The sequence below is a fragment of the Peromyscus leucopus genome, chromosome 5, assembly GCF_004664715.2.
Source record: "Peromyscus leucopus breed LL Stock chromosome 5, UCI_PerLeu_2.1, whole genome shotgun sequence".
Classification (NCBI taxonomy): Eukaryota; Metazoa; Chordata; class Mammalia; order Rodentia; family Cricetidae; genus Peromyscus; species Peromyscus leucopus.
In genome coordinates, this window is record NC_051067.1 from 11,757,452 (window position 1) to 11,780,383 (window position 22,932).

The 22,932-nt window shown below is 46.7% G+C and overlaps 1 protein-coding gene across 3 annotated transcripts in view; it reads right to left on the reverse strand.

Moving 5' to 3' along the window:
- Positions 1–22,932, reverse strand: part of Syk (spleen associated tyrosine kinase) — a 78,093-nt gene that overhangs the window by 11,663 nt on the left and 43,498 nt on the right. For 2 of the 3 annotated variants that reach the window (XM_028863795.2, XM_028863794.2), the window contains exons 4-9: positions 14,289–14,427; positions 12,724–12,805; positions 12,197–12,228; positions 10,638–10,703; positions 5,202–5,289; positions 3,924–4,101 (exon numbers count right to left, since the gene is read on the reverse strand). In XM_028863795.2, coding sequence (XP_028719628.1) covers positions 3,924–4,101; positions 5,202–5,289; positions 10,638–10,703; positions 12,197–12,228; positions 12,724–12,805; positions 14,289–14,427 — 585 coding nt within the window. The remainder of the gene's footprint in view (positions 1–3,923; positions 4,102–5,201; positions 5,290–10,637; positions 10,704–12,196; positions 12,229–12,723; positions 12,806–14,288; positions 14,428–22,932) is intronic. The other variant, XM_028863796.2, reaches the window with a different exon arrangement.

Sequence of the window (22,932 nt, forward strand, 5' to 3'; positions counted from 1 at the left end):
CTTGTCATGCAAGAGTGAGGACCTGAGTTCAGATTCCCAGGAGCCACAGGAAGTTGGATATAGTAGCATAAATCTGTAATCCCAGTGCTTCTAGGGCAGGATGAAAGGAAGGCATGGGAGGATCCATGACCCCATTACTTGTGGGTCTCTGTTTCAAACAAGGTGGAAAGTAAGAAGTGACACCCAAGGTTGTCCTTTGATATCTATATGGGTGGTGTGGCAGAGCACCCGCGCACACCATGGAGACACACACACACACACACACACACACACACACACACACACACACACCTAACAAATAGACTACAACAAATAACAGAAGCCGGGCGGTGGTGGCGCACGCCTTTAATCCCAGCACTCGGGAGGCAGAGGCAGGCGAATCTCTGTGAGTTCGAGGCCAGCCTGGGCTACCAAGTGAGTCCCAGGAAAGGCGCAAAGCTACACAGAGAAACCCTGTCTCGAAAAACCAAAAAAAAAAAAAAAAAAAAAAAAAAAAAAAAACAGAATAAGTGTGAGGGGCACACAGAGAAGCACACACACACACACTAGCGTTGTACTGATCTGGGATCAGCCTGAGGTCTTTACAGGTGGATTTAGATAGTATTAGCACCCAAGGGGACTCGCTGGGTCCTCCTGGGACCATGAGAGGTTCCATTCTGTCATCTCTAGCCACGGACTGTGACTTTTGTATTTGGGTTTATTGTTACATCTATGATGTGAGGTAGGGATCCAAATTAAGAACTTAAAAAAGAAAAAGTCTCTTGATTCCTCTAAACATTTAAACAAGAAAATATCACCTCTTTTAGAAAAGCAAATGAGGAAGGTGATTCCCCACTAATTGTATGAGGCTGCTGTAGTTCTGATGCTTGAACGTTTTTTTGCCCCAGGAAGAGACTTTCTAAAACACCTCATCTTCCAACTCTTGGGTTCTTTTACAGACAAGAGACTCATTATAGGAATCGTAAGAAAGCAATTGACTGATAATGTCACACAGTGGTTTGAGTGAGAACAGCCTCTGTAGGCTCATATATTTGGATGCTTGGCCCCTAGTTAGTAGAACTGTTTTGAGAATGATTAGGAGGTGTGGCTTTGCTGGAGTAGGTGTGGCCTTGTTGGAGTAGGTGTGGCCTTGGTGTTGGTGTGGCCTAGTTGGAGTAGGCATGGCCTCTTTGGAGGAGGCACATCAGCTTTGAGGTTTCAAAAGCTCATCTAGGCTCAGTTTCTTGCTCTCTGCCTCCAACTTGTGGAAAAGATACAAGTGCTCAGCTACTGCTCCAGTGCCATGCCTTCCTGCTGCCAAGATGTGCATGGAGTCACCCTCTGAAACTGTAAGCAAGCTCCCAATTAAATGTTTCCTTTTATAAGTTGCCTTGGTCACGATGTCGCTTCACAGCAACAGAACAGTAATTAAGACACTTCATGAGCACAGATATGAAAATTCTGAGAGGAATACTCAGAGGTTATATTCAATCCCTTCTGAAGAAAAGATAGAATTGATGAAAGAAAGACTAGAGGAATTTACTCCAAGAATGAGGGATGTGCTTAAGATCTGAAATCTGATGGGTGAAGTCACCAGAGGAGCACAGTAGAGAAAAAGAACCAGAGAGTGAGCTCAGTGGAGGAAGAGAGTCTTCAACAAAATTCACCATAGATCCACGATTAAAGACCTCCCAGAAATAGAGGGACAAAATGACACTTCTTCAGCCTGGTAGGCAGCAGCCATAACGTACAGTTACAAACCATACCCAAGGGGAATGCTGGGATCTCTCTGTCCGTGGCCAGGCATGAGGCTCTGCCAATTATAAAACACTACTCTCCAATCCATAGATAATGTACTAAGGCAAGGAAAAATACTCAGAGAATAAGGATTAGACATGATGAAAAAGTATCATTATTGAGGCAGCTCAGTTTGTAAAGTGATTGCCATGAAATCATGTGGACTGGGATCCAACCCCCAATACCCCAACATGTAAAAGAATGGATGTGGCACACACTTATAATTGCAGCTCTGGGGAGGCAGAGACAGGTAGATCCCTGTGGTTCTCTGGCCAGTTTCCATAGCTAATTGGTAAACCTCAGATGCCGGTGAAAGACCCTGTCTCAAGAAACAAGGTGGCTGGTTCCTGAGGAATGACAACTGAGGTTCATTTTTTACTTCTACATGCATTTGTACCTGTACACACACACACACACACACACACACACACACACACACACACACACACACCTGCACAAATGTGTACTCACACCCATACATACCTCTGAACATATCTGAACACAGACACTCATACCCACATAAATACACACATGTGCATGCACACACACACAGATCTGCCATTATAAGGGACACATCTGTGCTGAAGAGGATAGCTAGATAAACTGCTACTGGTCACAAGTGAACTTGGCAGTGATGGTGGTTGTCACATCTGTGTGTAAAATCAGCTTAGTTCATATATAAGGTGCACAGGATCAAGGAAAGGAAAATGCTACATGATACCACACATTAACATCAAATTACCCTGAGCACCGAAAATACTTAGTACTACATACAAACTACCTGAGAATGCATGTAAGGGAAGTTGACCAAGACCTTCACACAAGCTAAACAAGTCTGCTGAGAGAAATCTGAAAGACAGTAAAGAATTGAGTCTGGGGAGAGAATGGGCTGAGTTTACCAACTGGAAGACCCAGTGATGGAAAGACATTGTTTTGCCTCCCAGTGGTCTTGGTGGAACACAGATTCTCACCTCCCTAAAACCTGCAGTTGAAGTTGTGTGTAAATTCATATTAATTAATCATATTACTTTATATTAACTATCAAGGAATTAAAACAAACTAAGACAAATCAGGAAAATCTATGTCTAAATACATAAAAATTAAAAATTCAGTTTTTCAAAAGGTTTATTTTAAATTATATATCTAAGTGAATATATCTGTGTGTGGGTATGTGCATGTTGAGTGCAGGTACCCTCAGAGCCCAGAAGAGGGCATCAGATTCCTTGGAGCTGGAGTTACAGGCAGCTGTGAGCCATCTGATGTGGGTGCTGGGAAGTGAATTTAGGTCCTCTGGGAGAACAGTATACTCTCTTAACCTCTAAGCTGTCTCTCTATCTCTTAATATTCAACTTTAAATGTGACTGTGATTCACATGCATTATTTAAAAAGAAGCAAAATGGCCTCTATGTGTGTGCACAGAAAGTGAGGTACCAGAAACAAACATTTTCCATCCATATAAAGATCCAACAAATGGCTAGACCAAGGTTAGTCACAGGCAGTTATGCTTGGGAGTACAATATATTCATATTTCTTATGAATTTGCTTATTTCTATTTAGTTACTTTCTACAGGGCACATATACTAAAATGAACATTTCATCACCGTAACTACAGTTAGCATACACAAAGGTTGCTTTTGTTACAAATGAGCCAGAAATGAAGCCTGGCGAAATGGATCAGTTAGTAAAAAGAACTTGCTGCCAAGCTTGATGACCTGAGTTTAATTCCCAGAACCCATGTGACCATGAGATGAGTGCTGTGACATCTGTACACAAACACAAAATAAAACACAAATTAAAAATTACTGTATGCTGGGTGGTGGTGGCGCACACCTGTAATCCCAGCACTTGGGAGGCAGAGGCAGGCGGATCTCTGTGAGTTCGAGGCCATCCTGGACTACCAAGTGAGTTCCAGGAAAGGTGCAAAGCTACACAGAGAAACCCTGTCTCGAAAAACCAAAAAAAAAAAAAAAAAAAAAAAATTACTGTATCAGAAATGAATGGTTATAATGCTAGTGAAAAAGTACTTAGCCATGCCAGGCGAAACTTCATGTGTAGGATTAAATGAACACTAGCTGCATTCTTAGAAGTTTCCATAACACATGCTCACACTGAGGATGACAGAAACATAACGGAGCAATGGTACTTACTTTTTCATTTGGTAGTATCCCTTTTTCACGGTCCCGAAGTTACCAGAGCCCAGTTCACTGTCCTCCAGCTTCAGCAGGCTTCTGTCTAGGTAGACCTCTTTGGGCCGGATCTCCTCAGGGTCAGCGTAAGGGCTCTCATACACCTCCGTGTCCATGGGCAGGGCTTCTCGCTGAAGGCCTGCAAGGTAGTTAGGCAACACATAATTCCAGCCAGCACTGCTGTGCCGCCCTGCCCTCCACTCCTGGGTTCTTATGGGGCAGTTGCACGCAGCCCAGAACCCAAGCAAGGGAAGAGATCTCAAAATGGGCCTTCTACACCAGTAGTAATGGTGGGCAAACCTGTTAGGCTTTAAGCCAGGTGTGAACATTCTTTGACACTCTCTGGTTGAGAAGGGCCACCAGTGACATGTTCTGGTTTTTTATAATGGAACCAATAGAGTTCAAGAGAAATGATGCATGTGCTCTCCAAGGCAAGGCTATGAAAAGCCAAAATGCTTAGTATTTGAGATGCTGTGGATGGAGTTCCACTGTTCTGAGGCTACCAAACTGTGAGAAGGGCCATGAACTCAGTGTCTAGCCAACAATGACCTTGATGGTGTGTGTGTGTGTGTGTGTGTGTGTGTGTGTGTGTGTGTGTGTGTGTGTGTGTGAGACACCACGCCTGGATTTTGCAGTCCTGGGAATGAAACCCAGGGCTCCGTGCATGCCAGACAAGAGCTCTATCAGGAGCCACATCTCCAGCCACAAGCTATAAATGAAATGAAAGATAATTGACTCTTGTTGCTTTAATCCTTTGTTTGGTGGCAATTTCTAGAAATAAACAAACCCCAAGTTCATTAATAATAATAAAAAATAACACAGAGACACTCATGAACCCAAGAAGCCATCCAAAGGTCCCACTTCTGGGGACAAGTCACTTCTGTGGCCTCCCAGTCATCATGACTGTGAGCTGAACCTACTGTCAAGAAAGGCAGCTGGGGTCTGTGGAGTGTGACAGACACAGGATTTGGAAGCAGAAGCATGGTGCCGTCACTGCTGACAACGGTTGGGTTTTGGGTGTTTGTTTTCATTGTAAAAGCATTTTCACATGACAGAACTGCTTATTTAATGATATGTGATATCTTCTGCCTATGGCCGGATGTGACTGCTGTTTAATATTGACCATCACTGTAAGGCAAATTTGGAACAGTGCCAGGAATATGTAAGCTGACTCTACACACTGACAGACATCTGTGCACGCTGCTCTGAATGTTCATTGAGTAAAAGCGCATCCCTCACCTCTGTCCGGGGCCCAGGCCCCTCCTGTTGGCTCATAGGGGTTGAAGGACACAGTACTCTCTGGACGGCTCCCAGGCGGCGGGACAGGCTAAGGCACAGGAGTGACAGCAGGTTACCATTTCTGCACTGATGCCATTATTTTCAAATGATCACACATTAGCTTATGCAGGGGAGACAGGTGACAAGGATTAGGAAGTGGTCAGAAAGGCTTTTCTCATTCTTCAGGCAACTGTTTGGACCTGAGAAGGTTACACAGGCTCACGCCTTACAGCTCCCACCCCTGACATGGCCTCAGAGCTGGAAGGAGGGAATCCATTCTGTTCATTCCAGTAGAACTTTCTTCCCAATTAAGTGCCCTTCGGGTGTGTGTTTCCCACCTCCCAGAAGGAGGATCTCGTACATTCCCCATGGATTCATTTCTGCCTTGAACTTGCCCTTCCTCATCGAATTTCATGTGGAAGTTATCTAAAAAGCAAGGTCAAGCTGTGTCCATCTGTTTTGCCTTCCATACAGACTTAGGCACAATGCATTGATGCTACAGGGTAGCCCGGGAAATTAGCTGCAGATCCCAAAGAGGAAGACTGCATCCTGCCGAATCTCCACCCCACCCCGTGCACCACTGCCATGGATGATAAAGACAGTGGTGGTGGCAACAGGCATGTGCCATGCCACAAGAGAAGTTCTCTTTGCTTTCCTGAAGGAAAGGGACTCTTCCTTTTTGACCTGTTTTTGACCTTCCTTTTCATTGAGGCAGAAACTAAAGGAAAGCCTCACTGGCCCTTACACATAGGGGCTTCTCACTCATTTGATTAACATTGATTTGCCTCAAGAAATAAGTGGAGGGGAATCTCCTGATATTCCGAAGGATTTTCCATTGGAAACATTTTTCTCTTTTTCTGACCCATTCTCAACAAATTAAAAAAGGTGATGGCTACTACACTTGTCTCACAAGCAAACCACTGTTCAACTTTAACCCTCTTCTCCTCCAGTTTTTGTTTATCTTGTGTATCTATTTACCTTATCAGCATCCACATATTGCCATGAAGAAATGAGACAGCACCAGACTTGGGGGGGCGGAATTTAAAGGAACAGAGACATTCAGCTAACATTACACAGCCATGGTCTTGAAGCGCACATTAAATTCTCATCTGTCTCACTAACATGACATTCCCATGCATCAAAATTTAACAACAGAGTCACACTGTGTCATTACCAACACAGGGACACATGTCTCAAGATACTTTGACTTCCCAGCTTCATGGTGTTTACCATGAGTTAGAGGCTGGCAATGCCTTCGGAAGAGCCAAAGGACATCTGGTCTCAGATGTCATGGAGATGTCACTGGATTCATTTTCTTGGGAAAATTTCTGTCCAACACTTCCGTTGGATCATGTAATAGAACTAGCCATGACAACAGAGCAGAAGTTATGCAAATGTAGGCATTAAATCAAAGCTCCGGAGCTGGGCCGTGCTGGTAATGGATGCTTAGGAGAACACACAGCACAATATGTGAAAGAATGGATGCTGGATGGATAGGTGGGTGAATGTATGCATGCATTTATGCATGTATGTATGTATATATGTATGTATGCATGTATGTATGTATGTATGCACAGATGGATAGATAGGTGTGTGGGTGTGTGAATAGATATGCGGATGGATGGGTGGGTGGATAGATGAGTGGATAGTTGGATAGATAGATTTTAAAGCAACCTTTCATAAATGGGAGATGTGAAATGTAAACTTACAGAGTTTAAAATGAGTTCTCTCTTAAGTCTTCATACTCAGAAAGGGAAATAGACCCAGGTAAATCTCCCATGACCCTCTTAAACTTTTACATATGTCTTCAGTAGTGTTGGGTGTTGCTTGGATTCCCCTTATCATTTATACTATTATTGCCCCGCCTAAGGAGAACTCCCCTAGCTTATACTTGTAATTCCTACCATATCTATCCTTCCCAACCTACTTTGCTCTCTTTATAAACAAACTCCAGCTGCAAACAAATTTTAAAAGTCTTTTCAAGTCAGCACGACTACAATTTTAAGTCTTCTTGATTTTTCTCTGTACATAAGAAGGTTCTGAGATTCCCAAGACAAACTCTGATCCATTATGGAGTTAAAGGATGCCCCGAGATGGGGAAAACAGGTCTAACCCTTCCTGTGGATAGAAGAGCTCCTGCCTCTGCCACTCAGTGCCTCATCCTAGGGCTGCATGCAGCCTCTCTAGAATATTCTCCAGAGTAAAAGGACTTCAAAAGGCTTGTTATAATAAACCAGCACCCACAATTTCATAATAAAATCTGCTAGGGATATTTTTAAAGCAGAGTTAAGGGTCTTAGAAAATCACTGAAAAAATGGCAGTGTATCAGAAGCAAGTGGGGATCAGTGGCAAAGGACCCTGAACATCCAAGCTGCTGGAGGGATTTCATATCCAGACTGACAGGTGCTACCCCTGTGTCTATCTGTTAGACAAAGGTAAAGACTGGGTGTCTCTTTTGGAAAGCAGGACTCCATTTTAAGTCGATGTGGCTCAGGGCTTCATTACCATGCTACCCAACACAAAGCACCCTGTGAGAATGAGTGTTCATGATCCAGAAACAGATAGCCCCTAGACCCTTCAAGAGATACACAACTTTTTTTCATCTGGATGCCTCAGCCCTCAGCAGGTAACCACCTCCTACTTCATGCACAGGCAGAGATCTAGGGGGTCGGGGCAACAATGGCACCCCACATGGGGCATGTTCTGTAGAAGGAGTGGGTGGCTTTGCACTGAGATAGTTTAAGAGCAGCAGTTGGCTGCTTTATGATGTAATGAAGATACGAGGCTCCACTTCCAGCTTTCCCGCAGTTCTTGGCCTTGCTAGGACCACTGTCACCACCGAAAGCTCTGGAAGCAAAGCCTCAGTTGAAAGAAGGTATCTTTTTTAACAGCTTCTCTCTCCCTGAACCTGGCGCTTGCCTGTTTGGCTAGACTGCCTCTGCCTCCTCAGCACAGTGATATCAGGCATGCCGTGCCCAGCTTTTTGCGTGGGTGACAGGGACCTGAACTCTGGTGCTCAAGCTTGAACGACTAGAACGTCACCGATTGGGCCACTTCTCCCAGCTGCACTCTTGTTTTTTGACACACCAACGGGCTATCCTGAGTGATCATTACCGAATCGTGGGGAAATGTCAGCATGAGGCGGTGCTGATGCCAAGAAGGGCTTCTGCTGATGGAATTCTAGTCCCCAGCCAGCAGACTTATGTCATTAGGACTATCCCCCATGGACCTGACTCAGTCAGTTGAGGGTCTCTAAGTTTAGACTTTCTGAGGAAAGACAAAAAGGGGTAAAGGAAAGCTAACTGACCCCTACCATGGGGCAGCTTTAGCCATGCCACTGAGTTTCCATACGACTCTAGGCCTTCCCCACTTGACAACCTCCTCGATGGACACTGCACTTGCTTAGCTAGTCTGTGCACCCGTGTAAGGTAAGTCCTTGTAATAAATTCGCATATGTGAGCATCGATATATGCATGCTTAAATATACATACTATACATATGTATGGAAGTGCATATATAATACAAATATAATATACAAATATGTACACATAGGCACAGATGTATGGAGGTATATATGAGTGTGTCATACACATGTTTATGTGTGTTCCTGCACATACAGCATCTCTGGCTGATGTGTCTCTGGGGGAACTCAAGAGAGAAAATGTAAGCTGCTAGGATGAAAGATGGTGCTCCTTGCTAGGTCTGTGCAGACCTGGGACTGTGAGTTCAAATCAGGCCTTGGACTAGGACGAGCGGAAGGACAGACAGAATGGAAGCACATGAGGAGTCAGGTGGAGGAGGAGGAGGAGGAGGAGGAGGAGGAGGAGGAGGAGGAGGAGACACAGGCTTACTCCGTGTCCCACAGTGTTCTGTGAGGGTTGGTAAGGATGGTGTCACACTTAGGACTGTGGTGCCTCTGAGTCTAACATCGAGCCACAGTGCTGTAGCTACTGGCCGGAGTGGACTTTATAAGAACACCTTCGAGAAGCTCCCTAAACAGGTGGATATTAAGTGCCTCAGCTTGTGAGACACTGTGCTTACCACTGGGCTCGCTGGACATGAGATACCCCAGTCACAAAATGGGGCCCTCAGCAAGGAGAGCAGGTCGGAATCTGAGCAAGGCTCAGGCTGTTGAGACAGGGCAGCTGCAGTATTAACTATCACTGACCGCACAGGTATACAACATGTGCCATCATGTTACTCTCTTTTCTGTGCTCTGGTCAGCAGGATTAGGATCAATGTAGAGAATAATTACTGAGTAAAATTTCTGGGCACTTATACATTTTGTTTTAATAAGTACTTTGAAGATTCAACTCTGTGTGCCCATGCTTGGGAAATATTAATATAAAATGAAAATAACTGTTAATAGAATCAACTTTACCTAAAGAAGATAAAATAGATAGGAAAAAAGCAGTCTATACATATTATACACACATATATGTGTGTATATACATATATCTGTGCATATACATACATACACACATACAGGTGTGTAGGTATGTGTTGCGTGTGTGCTCTTGTGTGTGTGGTTCACTATAAATAAGTTGATACAAAGGTCAGGATGGGACTCTTTGCAATTCTGGAACTTGGGAGGTGGAATTAAGTTCAAAGACAGCCTGGGATACAGAACAAAATCGTGTCTCACACACACAAAACAAAACAACAAAACAAAACAAAACAAGTGCTGAGACATAGCTCAGTGGTAAAGCACTGGAGTTTGATTCCCAGACTCTGAAAAAACTTCTTACATTTATTTATTTAGTGTGTGCATGAGTCACAGAACACACATGGGGTCAGAGGTCAACTTGCAGGAGTCAGTTCTCTCCTTCCACCATGTGGGTTCCAGGAATCAAACTCGGGCTGTCAGCCTTGGTGGCAAGTGCCTTTGGCCCCTGAGCCATCTTGCCCACAAGGTCTTTTTATTGACCCTCAAAATACAGTCATGTAACACAATCCAAAAATCAGTCTGATGACCCAGGGCAGAGCACTTCCGGAGACCTCAGTCTCCTCCATCGTGAAGAGCTTTGTGTAACAGAGGCTCTAAGGCTGCAACATGTGACTCTGGACACACGAAGCAAGCTGACCATGCAGACTGTCTGATGTGTGAGAACCAGCAGTCATTGGCTGCACTCGCTGAAATGACTGAAGCCATGTGCTGGAGGAGAACAAGGCATCATGGTCCGGTTATGCAGCAGTAGCGACAGAGAACCTGCATGCAAAGCATGGAATGCACTGTGCAGCGCCTGCCAGGTTCAGCAGGTGCACTCAAAACTGGGCGTGCAGCAGAGGCATGGAGGCAGAGCTGTGCTGGGTAAGGGGTAGGGAGCCAAGCGTGGTCTGCGTGCGGGTCTATCCTACCACTTAGTCAGGGACAGCAAGCAAGGGACACTTTAGCACCTTTCTGCCAGGCTTTGGGAAGGAGTAGGATTTGATTCTTGAGATTATTCCACCTGGTGACCAACTCTAGAAACCACAATGGCAGAGAGGAATAGAGTGTTTAGTCTCAGAAAACACACGCAAGATATTCTTTGTCATGACGAGCTACCTGACATGCTGCCTGGCCTTGTTTCTGCGGGTGCATTGCCCACCCCCTCCACTGGCCCCAGGGAGGTTTCCTGCATGCAAGTCTGGATCATTTGAGATGCTTCCAGAAGAGTCTACCATCCGGGCAGAGATGTCTAGAATATTCAGTAAATATTTTCCACCGAAGTCTACAAAATTAAAGGTGCTACATGGAGCCACCACGTTGTCTGTGGAAATCTTGTGTCTCAGGCTCCATGAGAGACTCTAGTTACTGACTGCTCAGTGGTGTCTCTGTTCAGTGGCACTGGTCGCAGTTATGACACTGTCATCTGTAAGTCCTGAGACATATGCAGCCCGCAGGCCACAGGTTGGACATGACCGAGAGGGACAACAGGTCTGTTTCAAGGACACCAAATGATAAACACCAGGTCCATGAGAAACATGAGGATCCCATGTAAGTAAGGACCTGAGGCACTGTGTTTCAAAGGACCCTCAAGTTTACTGGTGTTTTAGCCAATTCAAGGTCTCTCAGTTTGGTAACAAGTGCTAACCCTGGAAACAACAGTATCAGTTCTGAATGGCTACCTGACCCCACTGGAGGCAGAAGATTTTGTTTTTTAGGAGTTAGCAGGATGGGAGTCAGGAATTATTCCCCAATAGTGCTAATGGGCTGGGATGTCCATGCTGAAGTCCCCAAGACATGAGAAGACCATCTCCTGCTGAGTAACAACCTAAGTGCCAACTCTGACATCCTGGATTGAGAAGGGACTTGAGATTCTTCTCTCTTTGTGGGCATGATGTTGAAAGGGATAATTTAACACAGGGACATCTGGGATACAGTCTTATCTAATGACATGGAGTGGGATGTGGGCTCTGGCCAAGACTCCCAGACACGTTCCATCTCTGCATCATCCTCTTGAGTTCTTATCAAGAATACCCCCTCTCCCCTAATCATCAGTCAAGCTGATTTACACAGGAGGATAAGTCCCTAGAAACTCTGTGTCAATTGGTTTGGCCAAGGGAGTTGGGTAGCTAAACTTAAGGAGACACCCATCTGTCGGCCATGTCCTAATGATATGCATGTAGGCAGGCCTGTGGATGGCACACACATGTTCACACAGACAGTGCAAGGCTGTACTTGAACAATATACTCCCTTTCTCTACATCTGACAAGAGGCCTTTCTGATCTAACTGAGGGTTTCCTCCTCAGTCTGTATACTTCTAGAGGATGAAGATAAAATAAGCCAGCCAAGAAACCATGAATATAGGCTAGCTTAGCAATGGTCACAGGCAGGTGCCTTCCCAGACTCTCTGGAGTTTCCAGGTCTTCAGGGCTGTGCTTGGAGTCCAGAACTTGTGCTAACTACAACCTGACTCCCTGTGTACTCAGACACAGCTGCTTCCCCAGCAGAGGCACCTACAGTAATACTCACCACAGGGTGGGCATTTGAACTCTGTGGGTGACCTGCAAGAGGAATATACCATGGTTACAGTTAGACAATTACTGCTGTGTTCATGTGAACCACCTACTTGTTAGATCAATCGATATGACAGGAACATACTGAGCAGACTGTAAAGTTTCTGCATCAATACTTTCCTCTTTTACTGGATTTTTCACACATTCAATTAAGTAAAAAAAAGTTTTGGGGACAGAGTCTCATTCTATAGACCAGGCTGGCCTTGAACTCATACAGATTGCCTGCCTCTGCCTCCTTAATGCTTAGATTAAAGGCATGTGCTACCATCCCTGGCAACACATGCCATTGAAATCCACAGTTTTCTTTAGAAGTTATAGTGATTATCTTTCAACTAATGATTCCTAGAATTGGAGTGACGTCAAGTTTAGTCACATGGTAAAATCAAAGCCTCATCCTGCTTGAATTTGGAACAGACAAATCTGACACCAGGCTGATGGTGACCAATGTCTCTCAAACCAGACCCTCTGTGCCCAGTCACTCACCCATCTGTTCGCCAATCTTTTGGCATGGTACAGTGAGGACTCTTAACAGTCCGTCCGGCTTGTAAGAGTAATGTTCCACTAGCTGCAAGAGAAGCAAGGAAGCCAGTGGTTAATAGAAGGAGAGAAATGGAGACAGTGACAGAGTTACAGCCCTCACAGACTTCAAAGCCATCGGAACCCAGCTAGTCTCTTCCACAGGGCACTTGGGGAATGGGCCGCGGATGTCCTTGAGTAGAGCCAACAAACATTTTAGCCTTGAAGCAGTAGATCACATCCATAATCAAGAATGGAGAGTGAATGAATGCATGCTTGCTTACTGCTTGCCAACATTCTCCACTCTTACTCAGAGCAGGACCCCAACTCAGGGAATGGTGCCCCCCACCACAACCTGGGGCATCCCACATCAGTTAATGTAATCAAAACAATCCCCACTGACATGCTCACACTCTAATCCAACCTATACAATCCTTCACGGAGACTCTCTTCTCAGGTGATTCACAGTGTGCCAGATTGACCATTAAAACCAACCATCACATAGCCAGATGATGATACATTAGAGATTGGGAGTCTCCATACCATCTCCATCATCTAGTCCTTTATTGGTTTGTTTGTTTGTTTGCTGAGATAAAATTTTGCCATACAGCCCAGGCTGGCCTTGAATTTACTATGTACCTGAGGCTGGCCTTCAACTTTTGTTCCTTCTGCCTCCACAGTTAACACAGCTGTGATGTCACATTAAGGAAGCAAAATGTGCTTAGTAGCAATTGTGGGGAGCTGGGTGAACAATGTTGGGGTGCTTCTGCATGCTTGAGTTGCCTCTAGGTTTGCAGACAACCAGGCTGAGAATGAACCCTTTGCAGAGCAGGCCTGCAAAGTTCCTGGACACGCAGCGGCCTGGAGCCTAGGAAGGAGTAGATTTGCTTCTGAAGCAGTTTTAACTTTGCACGGGGGCTCTGCTACGAGGGTGATCCCACATAGTTTATCCACCCTGACGTCACCCGGCATTCCACAGTGCAGAAACAGCTGGGTCACAGCCCCTAGGTTCTTTCTTTGGTCATCTATGATCGTGTGTGTGTGTGTGTGTGTGTGTGTGTGTGTGTGTGTGTGTGTGTGTGTGATTCCATGCTATTCTAGTCCCAGATGGCAAGACTTCCTGTTAAATTCCAAACACTGCCCTGAAGCACATGATCTCAGGGCACCAAGAACTTAATAGCTCGAGCCAGGTGATGGAACCTTTGCAGCCTCACTGACTTGATGGTGGCCTCTGTGTCAAGATTTCTCAAACAAGTCATATAGACATCAGAGTAAGTTGATGGGGTATATGGGACAGATAGCCTTATCCCTCCTCTTGTTTCTAAGAGTTTTGGAACTAGCGCCCCATGGGCCTGCATTGTGCCCTTCAAAGGGGAGAGAGAGAAGAGTGAGGGACAGAGAGAGAGAGAGAGAGAGAGAGAGAGAGAGAGAGAGAGAGAGAGATACACAGGGAGAGAGATACAGACACACACACACACATACACAGATACACACACACACAGATACACACACACACACAGATACATACACACCTGCCAGAGGGTGTCGAACTTCTTCCCCTCAGGGATGGAGAGCTTCCCCGTCTTGTCCCTGTCGATCCGGTAGTGCAGCACCTTCCCCTCATGCAGCAGGCACAAAGCGTAGGAGCCATTGTTGTCTCTGGCCCTGATCCTGGAGAGAGAACACACTGCGTCACCCCCTGCTCTGACATTCTGACCTGGAAACAGGAACTTAGCCACAGCGGGCAGCAGGTGCTCACCAGAACCAGCAAGTGGGTACATGCCTGGCAGGCAGCGCCCAGACCTCGAGGTCACAGGAAGGCTCAGTACCAGAGCCAGTGAGCCATCAAAAAAGGAAATGCCGAGAGGTGGAGGTGGACCATGGCACAGATCCAGCAGGGCTGTGGAGTTCCGGAGATCAGTAAAAGAGCTGGGGTCGGTGTAGCTCAGGGCAACAGACACAGGCTGTAGGGATCTCTGAAGCCCCTGATTCACCTCCAATTTTTAACCACAGGCGCAGGTGTGGTACAGATGGGGAGTCCAGTGGGCATTTTAACAGAACCTTCTGGAGCACACATGAAAGACTACGAATGCTTCTACTCCCCCAAGGTCTTCTTTACTTTCTTACCCTCTCCCCAGTGCCGGGGCCATGTTTAAAGCACTATTTGATATTATCAGGTGGCATCGACATCCCGCGCCTGAGAAGGGAATGGTAGCCTCATGAGATGAGCCAACAGAGACAGCGTGAGGTCCAGCAGGCATCTGAGGATGAACTGAGGACTCCATTTTCACTGGTATCATGAGCTATATGTAGTATTCCAGGCCCCCATGCCGGGTGACAACACACAGGCACATCCTTGAAACCGAGGCACATGAACAGGGCAGTCCTGGCACTGTAGGAGGAAGAGGTGCTTCAAAAACTTAGGCCCCAGAGAGGGCGTGTTCCAGGCTGACACAGCACCCAGAGATGTGACTCTTCCAGTTCAGAGCCTCATTTCTCTCCAGTTATGCCATACCCCCACCCTTTCCATCAAATCACGACTTCTATCATGAGATCTGGGGAAGAGTGAGTCCCTGGGACACCTCTGTGGCCTCCGCGTTGCTAAACAAGGAAGATGAGGTCTCAGAACATTCAGTAACACCCCCATGCGTTGAACTTGGGAAGAGCTCAGTCAGGCCCCAACTGCCAGGAGAAGGGTGTCTGCAAACTAGGGTGATTCACACTGCTTTCTCTGGGTACAAGATGTTGAGGCCGCAGCCACAGTTGAGGCTGAGCTGGGCCTTGGAACCGGATGTGACCACACTTCCCTTTCTCCTGCCATAAGGCCCGTCTCTTGAAAGTGGTGGGGAGGTTGCAACTTTAAGAAGTATTTCCTTTTGAAATGGTGTTTGGTTGGCACAGTGGCCAGGGGTCCCTCCAAACCCCTGCTTGAAGCTCAGGGCAGCTGGCAAGATACACAAGATACAGCTGGTGGAAGATACGCAGCCAAACCCTTCTTGGCCCTTGCAAGTGGCTATTCTGAAATTTCGCCACCATGGAAACAGCCCCTCCCCCCTACAGTGAGTCACCAAGCACCCCGAGATGCCAACTCCTTTCAGATGGTCATGGGGCTGATTAAAGCCTTGTTGGTTACTGGGTAATGCCCAGCCACGCAATAAAACACCATATATGGACAGAGAACTGAGCCTGTTTTGTAGTGAAGCCGCGCACAATGTGTGCTGGCTCTATTTCATAGACACCAGCGGCTTGCAGAAAGGATAATGTGTGTACAAACACACATGTAAGGGGCTGGGCATGTGGCTCGGGGGGTAGAGCACTTGGATACAGCCACGTGTGTCTGTAAAGCCCAGTGTTGGAGGGTGGAGGCAGGCAGACTCAGGGAGCTTTCAGGCTGACCAGCTCAGGTGAAGCTATGAGCTTCAGGTCCAGTGAGAGAGTCTGCCTCAAAGGACTAAAGTAAAAAATCTTCCTTTGGCATCTGCACTTACATGCATGGCATGCACATCCACACACATAAATAGGCATAAAACAGTGATTGATCGCAAGGGGGGTGGGGAGAGAGAAAGAGAGAGAGAGAGAGAGAGAGAGAGAGAGAGAGAGAGAGAGAGAGAGAGAAGAGAGGGGAGAGGGGAGAGGGGAGAGGGAGAGAGAGAGAGAGAGAGAGAGAGAGAGAGAGAGAGAGAGAGAGAGAGAAGAAAGAACAAAGGAGGAGGGGCAGGGGAAGGAAGAAGAGATGAGATGTACACCTATCATTCCACCAACAAGAAGTAGAGGCTGGAGGGTCAGTAGCTCAAGGCCATCCTCCATTACATAGTGAGTTGGAGGCTAGCCTGGGGTACAGGAGACACTGTTTCAAGGAAAATAAACCAAAACAAGAAGCACCCAGGTGTCAGCACATGAAGAATTTGTGCATATGCCTAGAAAAGTTGGTTTGGGAGAGAAATGACCAGAAGACAGACACATCTCAGTGCCATTCTCCATTCTGAGAATCCTTCATGCCTGAGATCCCAGGGTCAGAGAAAGATGGGGCCTGAATTCCAATTTCTAGATCCATGTTCAACTTGCTAACTAATCCATCTTGCCTAAGGCCTTGCTTGGTTTTCTCTAGCTAAACTTGACAAGAAAGCTCCAGGTTCTGTGGTGCTCACCTCTTACATAGGAGGGTCCACGGGAACCAGGAATTTAGGGCTAGCCTGGGCAACATAGTAATGTTTCTCTTTTAAAAACAAACCCAATATGGCATACCACAGGTACCACCATGGGGCAGATGTCCAGAGACATGGTGCGACTGACCCCGGGACCAATCTGGGGAATCCAAATTAAGCTCACAGTGGAAACACCGTGACACTGTGGTCCCTGGCAGATGTCTAAACAATGAGTAATCCAAGTGTTGCTGAGATAGATAGCACTTGCCCTCCCATGCTGCCATTGGGAGCACACATCAGCCCCAGCACTTTGGAAAACCACCTGGGAGGGGCTCCTGTCACTCACTACTCCTGCCACAGGATCAACAGTTCCACGTCTGGGTGTTAGAAACACGGTCAGCAGAGTGAAAAATCAATGGAGCAAACTAAGCCCTGTTCCCACGTCCTTCCTTTTTCCCGAGATGTTTATCTCATGGTTCTTATAAGGAGCCCTTTTAATCTCTAAAATCTGCATCTCATACTCAGTTCAATTTTATTTTCCTTTAAATACTCTTCCACTTCATACTTTCCACCTTGAACTGACAAGTCTAAATGCTGTGAATCTAACTGTGATAGCGACTACTCATTTTTCATGTGCTTCCTCCTTGCCATGGCTGCTCAGGGTATTTAGCATAATTAGACTCTTCAATAGATTTCAGAGTTTAGGCAAACACAGGCTAGTAGTCGTGGAGAAAAGGAAAAACATTTTAAGGTACGGGAAAACATCTACAGAGAATTTGAGCTTACAATCTCCTTTGTACCTGCTTGGAGGAAAAAACATAAAATATCTCATGAACCTAAGGAAAGCTATAGCAAGCTCACTGAGGTAACAGGCCCCACGTCTTCATTTTTTAAAATGTACTCAAAAAAGTAAGAAAAAAATGTAGTGGATCCATTATTATATTTCCTAAACCCTTTTTTTTTCTGTTGAAATGTGCAGGACCCCTGTCCTATGATGAGACAGGCAGTACATGGTTTAGATCAACAAGGTTATGAAAATACTATAATAAAAGGGATCCTTTGCTAAAACAAACTTGCACTCGCACCCCAGGAGGTGTGTTGGAAGGACAGACTGGCTCTGTCTGTGCTTGTCAGAAACTGCACACAATCCCAATGTCCACAGCCACTGAATACATTGTCACAGCCTACAGCAAATCCATTCATACAGTAGAACGGGCTGGAATAATGGAGTGGGTGAGTGGTAGCTACCCAGGGCACCAAGTGTCACAAACAGGAAATGCACTGAGGCCAGGGAAAAGCTCCATTGCTGAAGCACCTGCCACACAACCTGAGTTCTGATCCCCAGGATTCACATTTCCTGTGTGGTGGTGGGTGTCTGTAGCTCTAGTGCTGAGGGGATAGAGACAGGAGGATCCTAGGAGCTCGTAGGCTACGCAGCCTGTTTGAACTGGTGAGCTCCAGTTCAGGGAGGGGCCCTGTCTCAAAAGACTAGAAGGAGAGTGACTGAGGAAGACACCCAACACCAGCTTCTGGCCTCCACAAATGCCCCCACATGCACATGTCCACCAGCATGTACACATGTGCATAACCCCCATCCCAACCACATACAAGCAAGCATACTCCTTGATTCCACATACACGAAGTCCCAGGAGAGCAAAAGCAAAAGATTGTGTTTAGGGATGTACATCTTGGTGATGAAACTGAAAACAAAAAAGAAAAGAAAAGAAAAGAAAAAGAAAAGGTGACATAAAATGTAAATACTAGGAGCACATCCCCCTTGATGGATAGGTAGGGGGCTGGGGGAGGGGCTTCTGCAGCTTGGCTTGTATTTCACTTCTTGACTCAGGTGGCGTTTGCTTGATGTTTATTCATTAAACTGTCCCTGTCTGGCTCTGCTGAATTTAGTATCTCACTGTAAAGACAGCAGGGAAGACACAGGAGGAAACGGAGACAGCCCCTTGTTTTTGGACAAGTCTTTCTGCTAAGACCCCTCTTCTTGGAGGCTCCCCAAAGGGACTGTGTATAAGTGATTCTCTGTCTTGGAGGCCAAGCTCCCTTCAGGCAACAGGTAGCTGACAGCTGTGGTTACCGCCTGGACCCTTGGCCTGAGCAGTGCCCGTGGTAGCTGGGAGGAAATGAAGGCAGAGATGGGAAACCCACAGGCTCAGCATCTGTAAGTGACAAAGACCAGAAGGGCTGGCCTCGCCAATCGCCCAGCAACTTGAGGTATCTGCAGGCTACAGGCAGATCCTGACTCGGATTATTTTTAACTCAGAATAGGAGAACTAGTCAGGAAGCTGCTGCCTGGCTTCTGTCTTGGCTGTCGTCTGTTTCTAGAAACCTGGCAGGTGTCATGGGTGACACCCTGGCCTGAGTCTATGGACAGAGGCCCAAGGTTAATCTTTGGGTTCTACTGGCCCTAGACTGTTCATCGACCAATTGTTTAACTCTCTCTCCGTCTGTCTCTCTCTCTCTGTCTCTGTCTGTCTGTCTCTCTCTCTGTGTGTGTGTGTGTGTGTGTGTGTGTGTGTGTGTGTGTGTGTGGTATCCAAGTGTGTACATGAATGTGCATGCTGAAGACAGAAGCTGACATTGGGGTGGTCCTTTATTGCTCTCAACCTTACTTTTTGAGATGGGGTCTCTAACTGAACATGGCCAGCAAGCTCCTGAGATTCTCCTACCCTGTCTCAGTCCTAGGATGACAAGCATGTGTGTGGGTTCTGAGGACTGAACACAGGTCCTCAAGCTTGCAAGAAAACCACCTCACTGACTTTGCTACCTCCCTAGCTCAACATTTGATTACTCTCACCCAACAGTTTCCTTGAAATAAGTAAGTGAACAGACCTTTAGTTTGCCCTTATGAAATGCCAGTTTTAGGGCGATGCCCTGAGGATTATGCTGGGATGTTGTGCTAACAAGAGTCCTTGTTCTTCCTTGGCATGCTCCTCTAGAGGCTGGTTCTTGGTTAAACAGACCTTGTACTGGCCCCTCACAGAGCTGAGAGAGAAGGTGTGACTTTTGCCAGAAGGGCTTGACCCTCTTCTCTACCCTCTTGTGCCCTCCAGGGTAAGAGAATCTGTGGGTGGAGGTGAGGCCGGGCACTGAGCTGAGGGCCTAGGAGATGATGAGACCCTGTAGGCTGCCTCCCTGAGACTCTAGGGGTATGGTCTGCATCCGCTACAAACGGAACAGAGCGGCAGGCACACCCTAGCCCACAGACCGTTCAGTCTCTGTTGCTATTGTCCAGGGGAATCTGTGGTGGGACATCCAGTCAGATGGAGGAAGGATGTCTGCATGGGCAGCGGGGGAGGGGATGGGAAAGGAGGGGAGAGGAGGGAGAGGAAGGAGAGGAGGGGATGGGAATGAGAAAAGGGAGAGGAGGGAAGGGGAGGGAAGGGAGAGAAGAGAGGAGAGGGGAGGGGAAGGAGAGGAGGGAGAGGAGAGGGGAGAGGAGAGGAGAGAAGACGAGAGGAGAGGGAGAGGAGAGGAGGGTTGGAGAGGGGAGGGGAGGGGGGGAGAAAGGACTATTAGGTGGGAGAAAGCTCACTCAGAGCTAAGAATGCACAGTGGCTCTTCCAGGAGGCCTAAGAAAGAGGGAGACAAGGATCCAGGAGTAACTGACACTCTGCACAGAAACATTGTGTCTGCCAACACCTTGAACTAGCAACACAAAGGCACCCTGGTGTCCTCTGTGCAGACCCTGAAAGCAAGATCAGCTCCTAAAGCAAACAGGATCTGGGGCATGCCAAGCATGTGTTCTCCACAGTGCATCTTGTAAAACATTTTTTCACAAATGTCTCTCCCTGCATGGTGGAGGTGGTGCACTAAGTAAAATGCTTGCCTTGAACCATGATGACCCGAGCTCAATCCTCAGAATCCCTGTTGAAACGAGCAACAGCCACACACAATGATCTGTGCTTGTAATCCCTGCACTGGGAGGCAGAGACAGGTGAATCTCTGGGACTTGCTGGGTCTCTGGACCAGCGTAATCAGCAAGCTCCAGGTCCGAGTGAGAGACCCCGTGTCAACAACTAGGTGGACAGCTCCTGAGGAATAACTCCTGAGGTTGACCCCTGACCTTTACACACACTCACCAAATACTTCCTTCTTTTGGGCTCTCTGTTCCAGTACCTGAAGGCAGAGTTTCTTTTGGGGGCTTCCCTTCCAGCTTCCCAGGGCCTCTGAGCAGCAGCAGTGAACTGATACTGACATCAGTCTGCAGCTGTCTTTGAACTCTTCCTTTAGAGAGGCTGGGACGCTTTTTTGCTGACCCTACTGGCAAAGCCACACAGATCAAATGAATGACCTGCTTTGATCAAGCACGGCAGTGTGGGAAGACTGATTGAACTTGGCTTTCACTGTGGCATGGGAGGCTCACAACAGCCTCTGTTTCACTCATTAATGAACAAAGAGAAGGGTTTCTTTGATGCCCACAATATAATTTGGAAACGCATGTGTAGAACACAAAGTGAGCTGAAACTTAAGGAGCGACATCGCCTGGCAAATAAAAACAAAAGCATGGGCTTGGGGCTGGGGGAGGTGGTTCGGTCAGTAAAATGCTTGCCTAGCAAGCAGGAGGAACTGAGTGCAATCCCCAAAACTCGCATAAAAAGCTGACAGTGGAGCACATCCTTTTAACCCCAGCACTGGGGAGATGGAGAGAGGCAGATCCCCGAGACCTGCTGGCCAGACAACCCAGCCTAATTGATGAACTCCAGGTCCTAGTGGATGACTCCTAAGAGATGACATGTAAGGTGGACCTCTGGCCTCTGTATGCATGCACTTACAAGTGCACCTGCACGCATATACGAATATGCATGTTCTCTCTCTCTCTCTCTCTCTCTCTCTCTCTCTCTCTCTCTCTCTCTCACACACACACACACACACACACACACACACACACACACACACGAGCTGGCTTAAGACAAGTGTAGCATGAATCTTAACAGGTCTTATTAATAAAAACAAATCTGAGCTGGGTATTGGGGTGAATGCTGGATGATCAGAGAGGCAGAACAAGCCACAGCCACCTCACCTTGCCAGTTCCTCAGCTGATCCTGTTTCCTCAGACTGGAAGCCTCTGAGTCCTCATCCAGAATGAATCTCAGCTGAACTGCTGCTCAAAAGCCTAAAAGCTTAACCAGCCAAAAGCTTCTAGTTTCTGGTCTCCACGCCTTATATATCTTTCTGATTTCTGCAATCACTCCTTGGGATTAAAGGCTCACTTTCTGGGATTAAAGGTGTGAGTCACCATGCTTGGATGTATCCTTGAACAAACAGAGATCCAGGTAGATCTCTGCCTCTGGAATGCTAGGATTAAAGGCGTGTGCTACCACTGCCTATCCTCTATGTTTAATATTGTGACTGTTCTGTTCTCTGACCCCAGATAAGTTTATTAGCATGCACAATATTTCGGGGAACACAATACCACCACAGACAAGCACTACTACCAGCACTGCAGTGGGCAGCAGCTGACTTTCAGACGAGCAGCAGCAATTTCCTAACTGCTGGAGGAAAGCATTCCCAGTGCAGGACACTCAGCCTCCCCCCCCCCCCCAGATGAGTATCAACCAGTCATGAGCTCAAAAAGACCACCCCAAGGTAAGAAGGCATGAACTATGAGAAAAGAGACATCAAATAAGAGAGACAAGGGGGAAAATGAAGGATTACATACCCAGACATGCTTAGTATTATTAAAACCACAAGGCATAGAATATAAACTAGCTATTTATGGAACATTTATGTAATCATAAAAATTACCAAGCAACGAGACGCTCCAAAAAGTGTCAAGAAACAATTCTGGAAAAATAAAAGAAAACCTCTACTCCAAATATAATTTATAGACATTGAAAAAATGTAATGCATGAGTAAAACATCAGGTTGGACAGTGATCAGCTAAAGTCAGTGTATGGGAAGAACCACAGTGACAGAACCCACGTGGTATTGAAGGAGAGGTAGTGGACATGGAGCCGGCTGGAGAGGATACCGTAAGGAAGCCCAGCATGCTTCCTCTGAAGGGAGAACTGGTTTG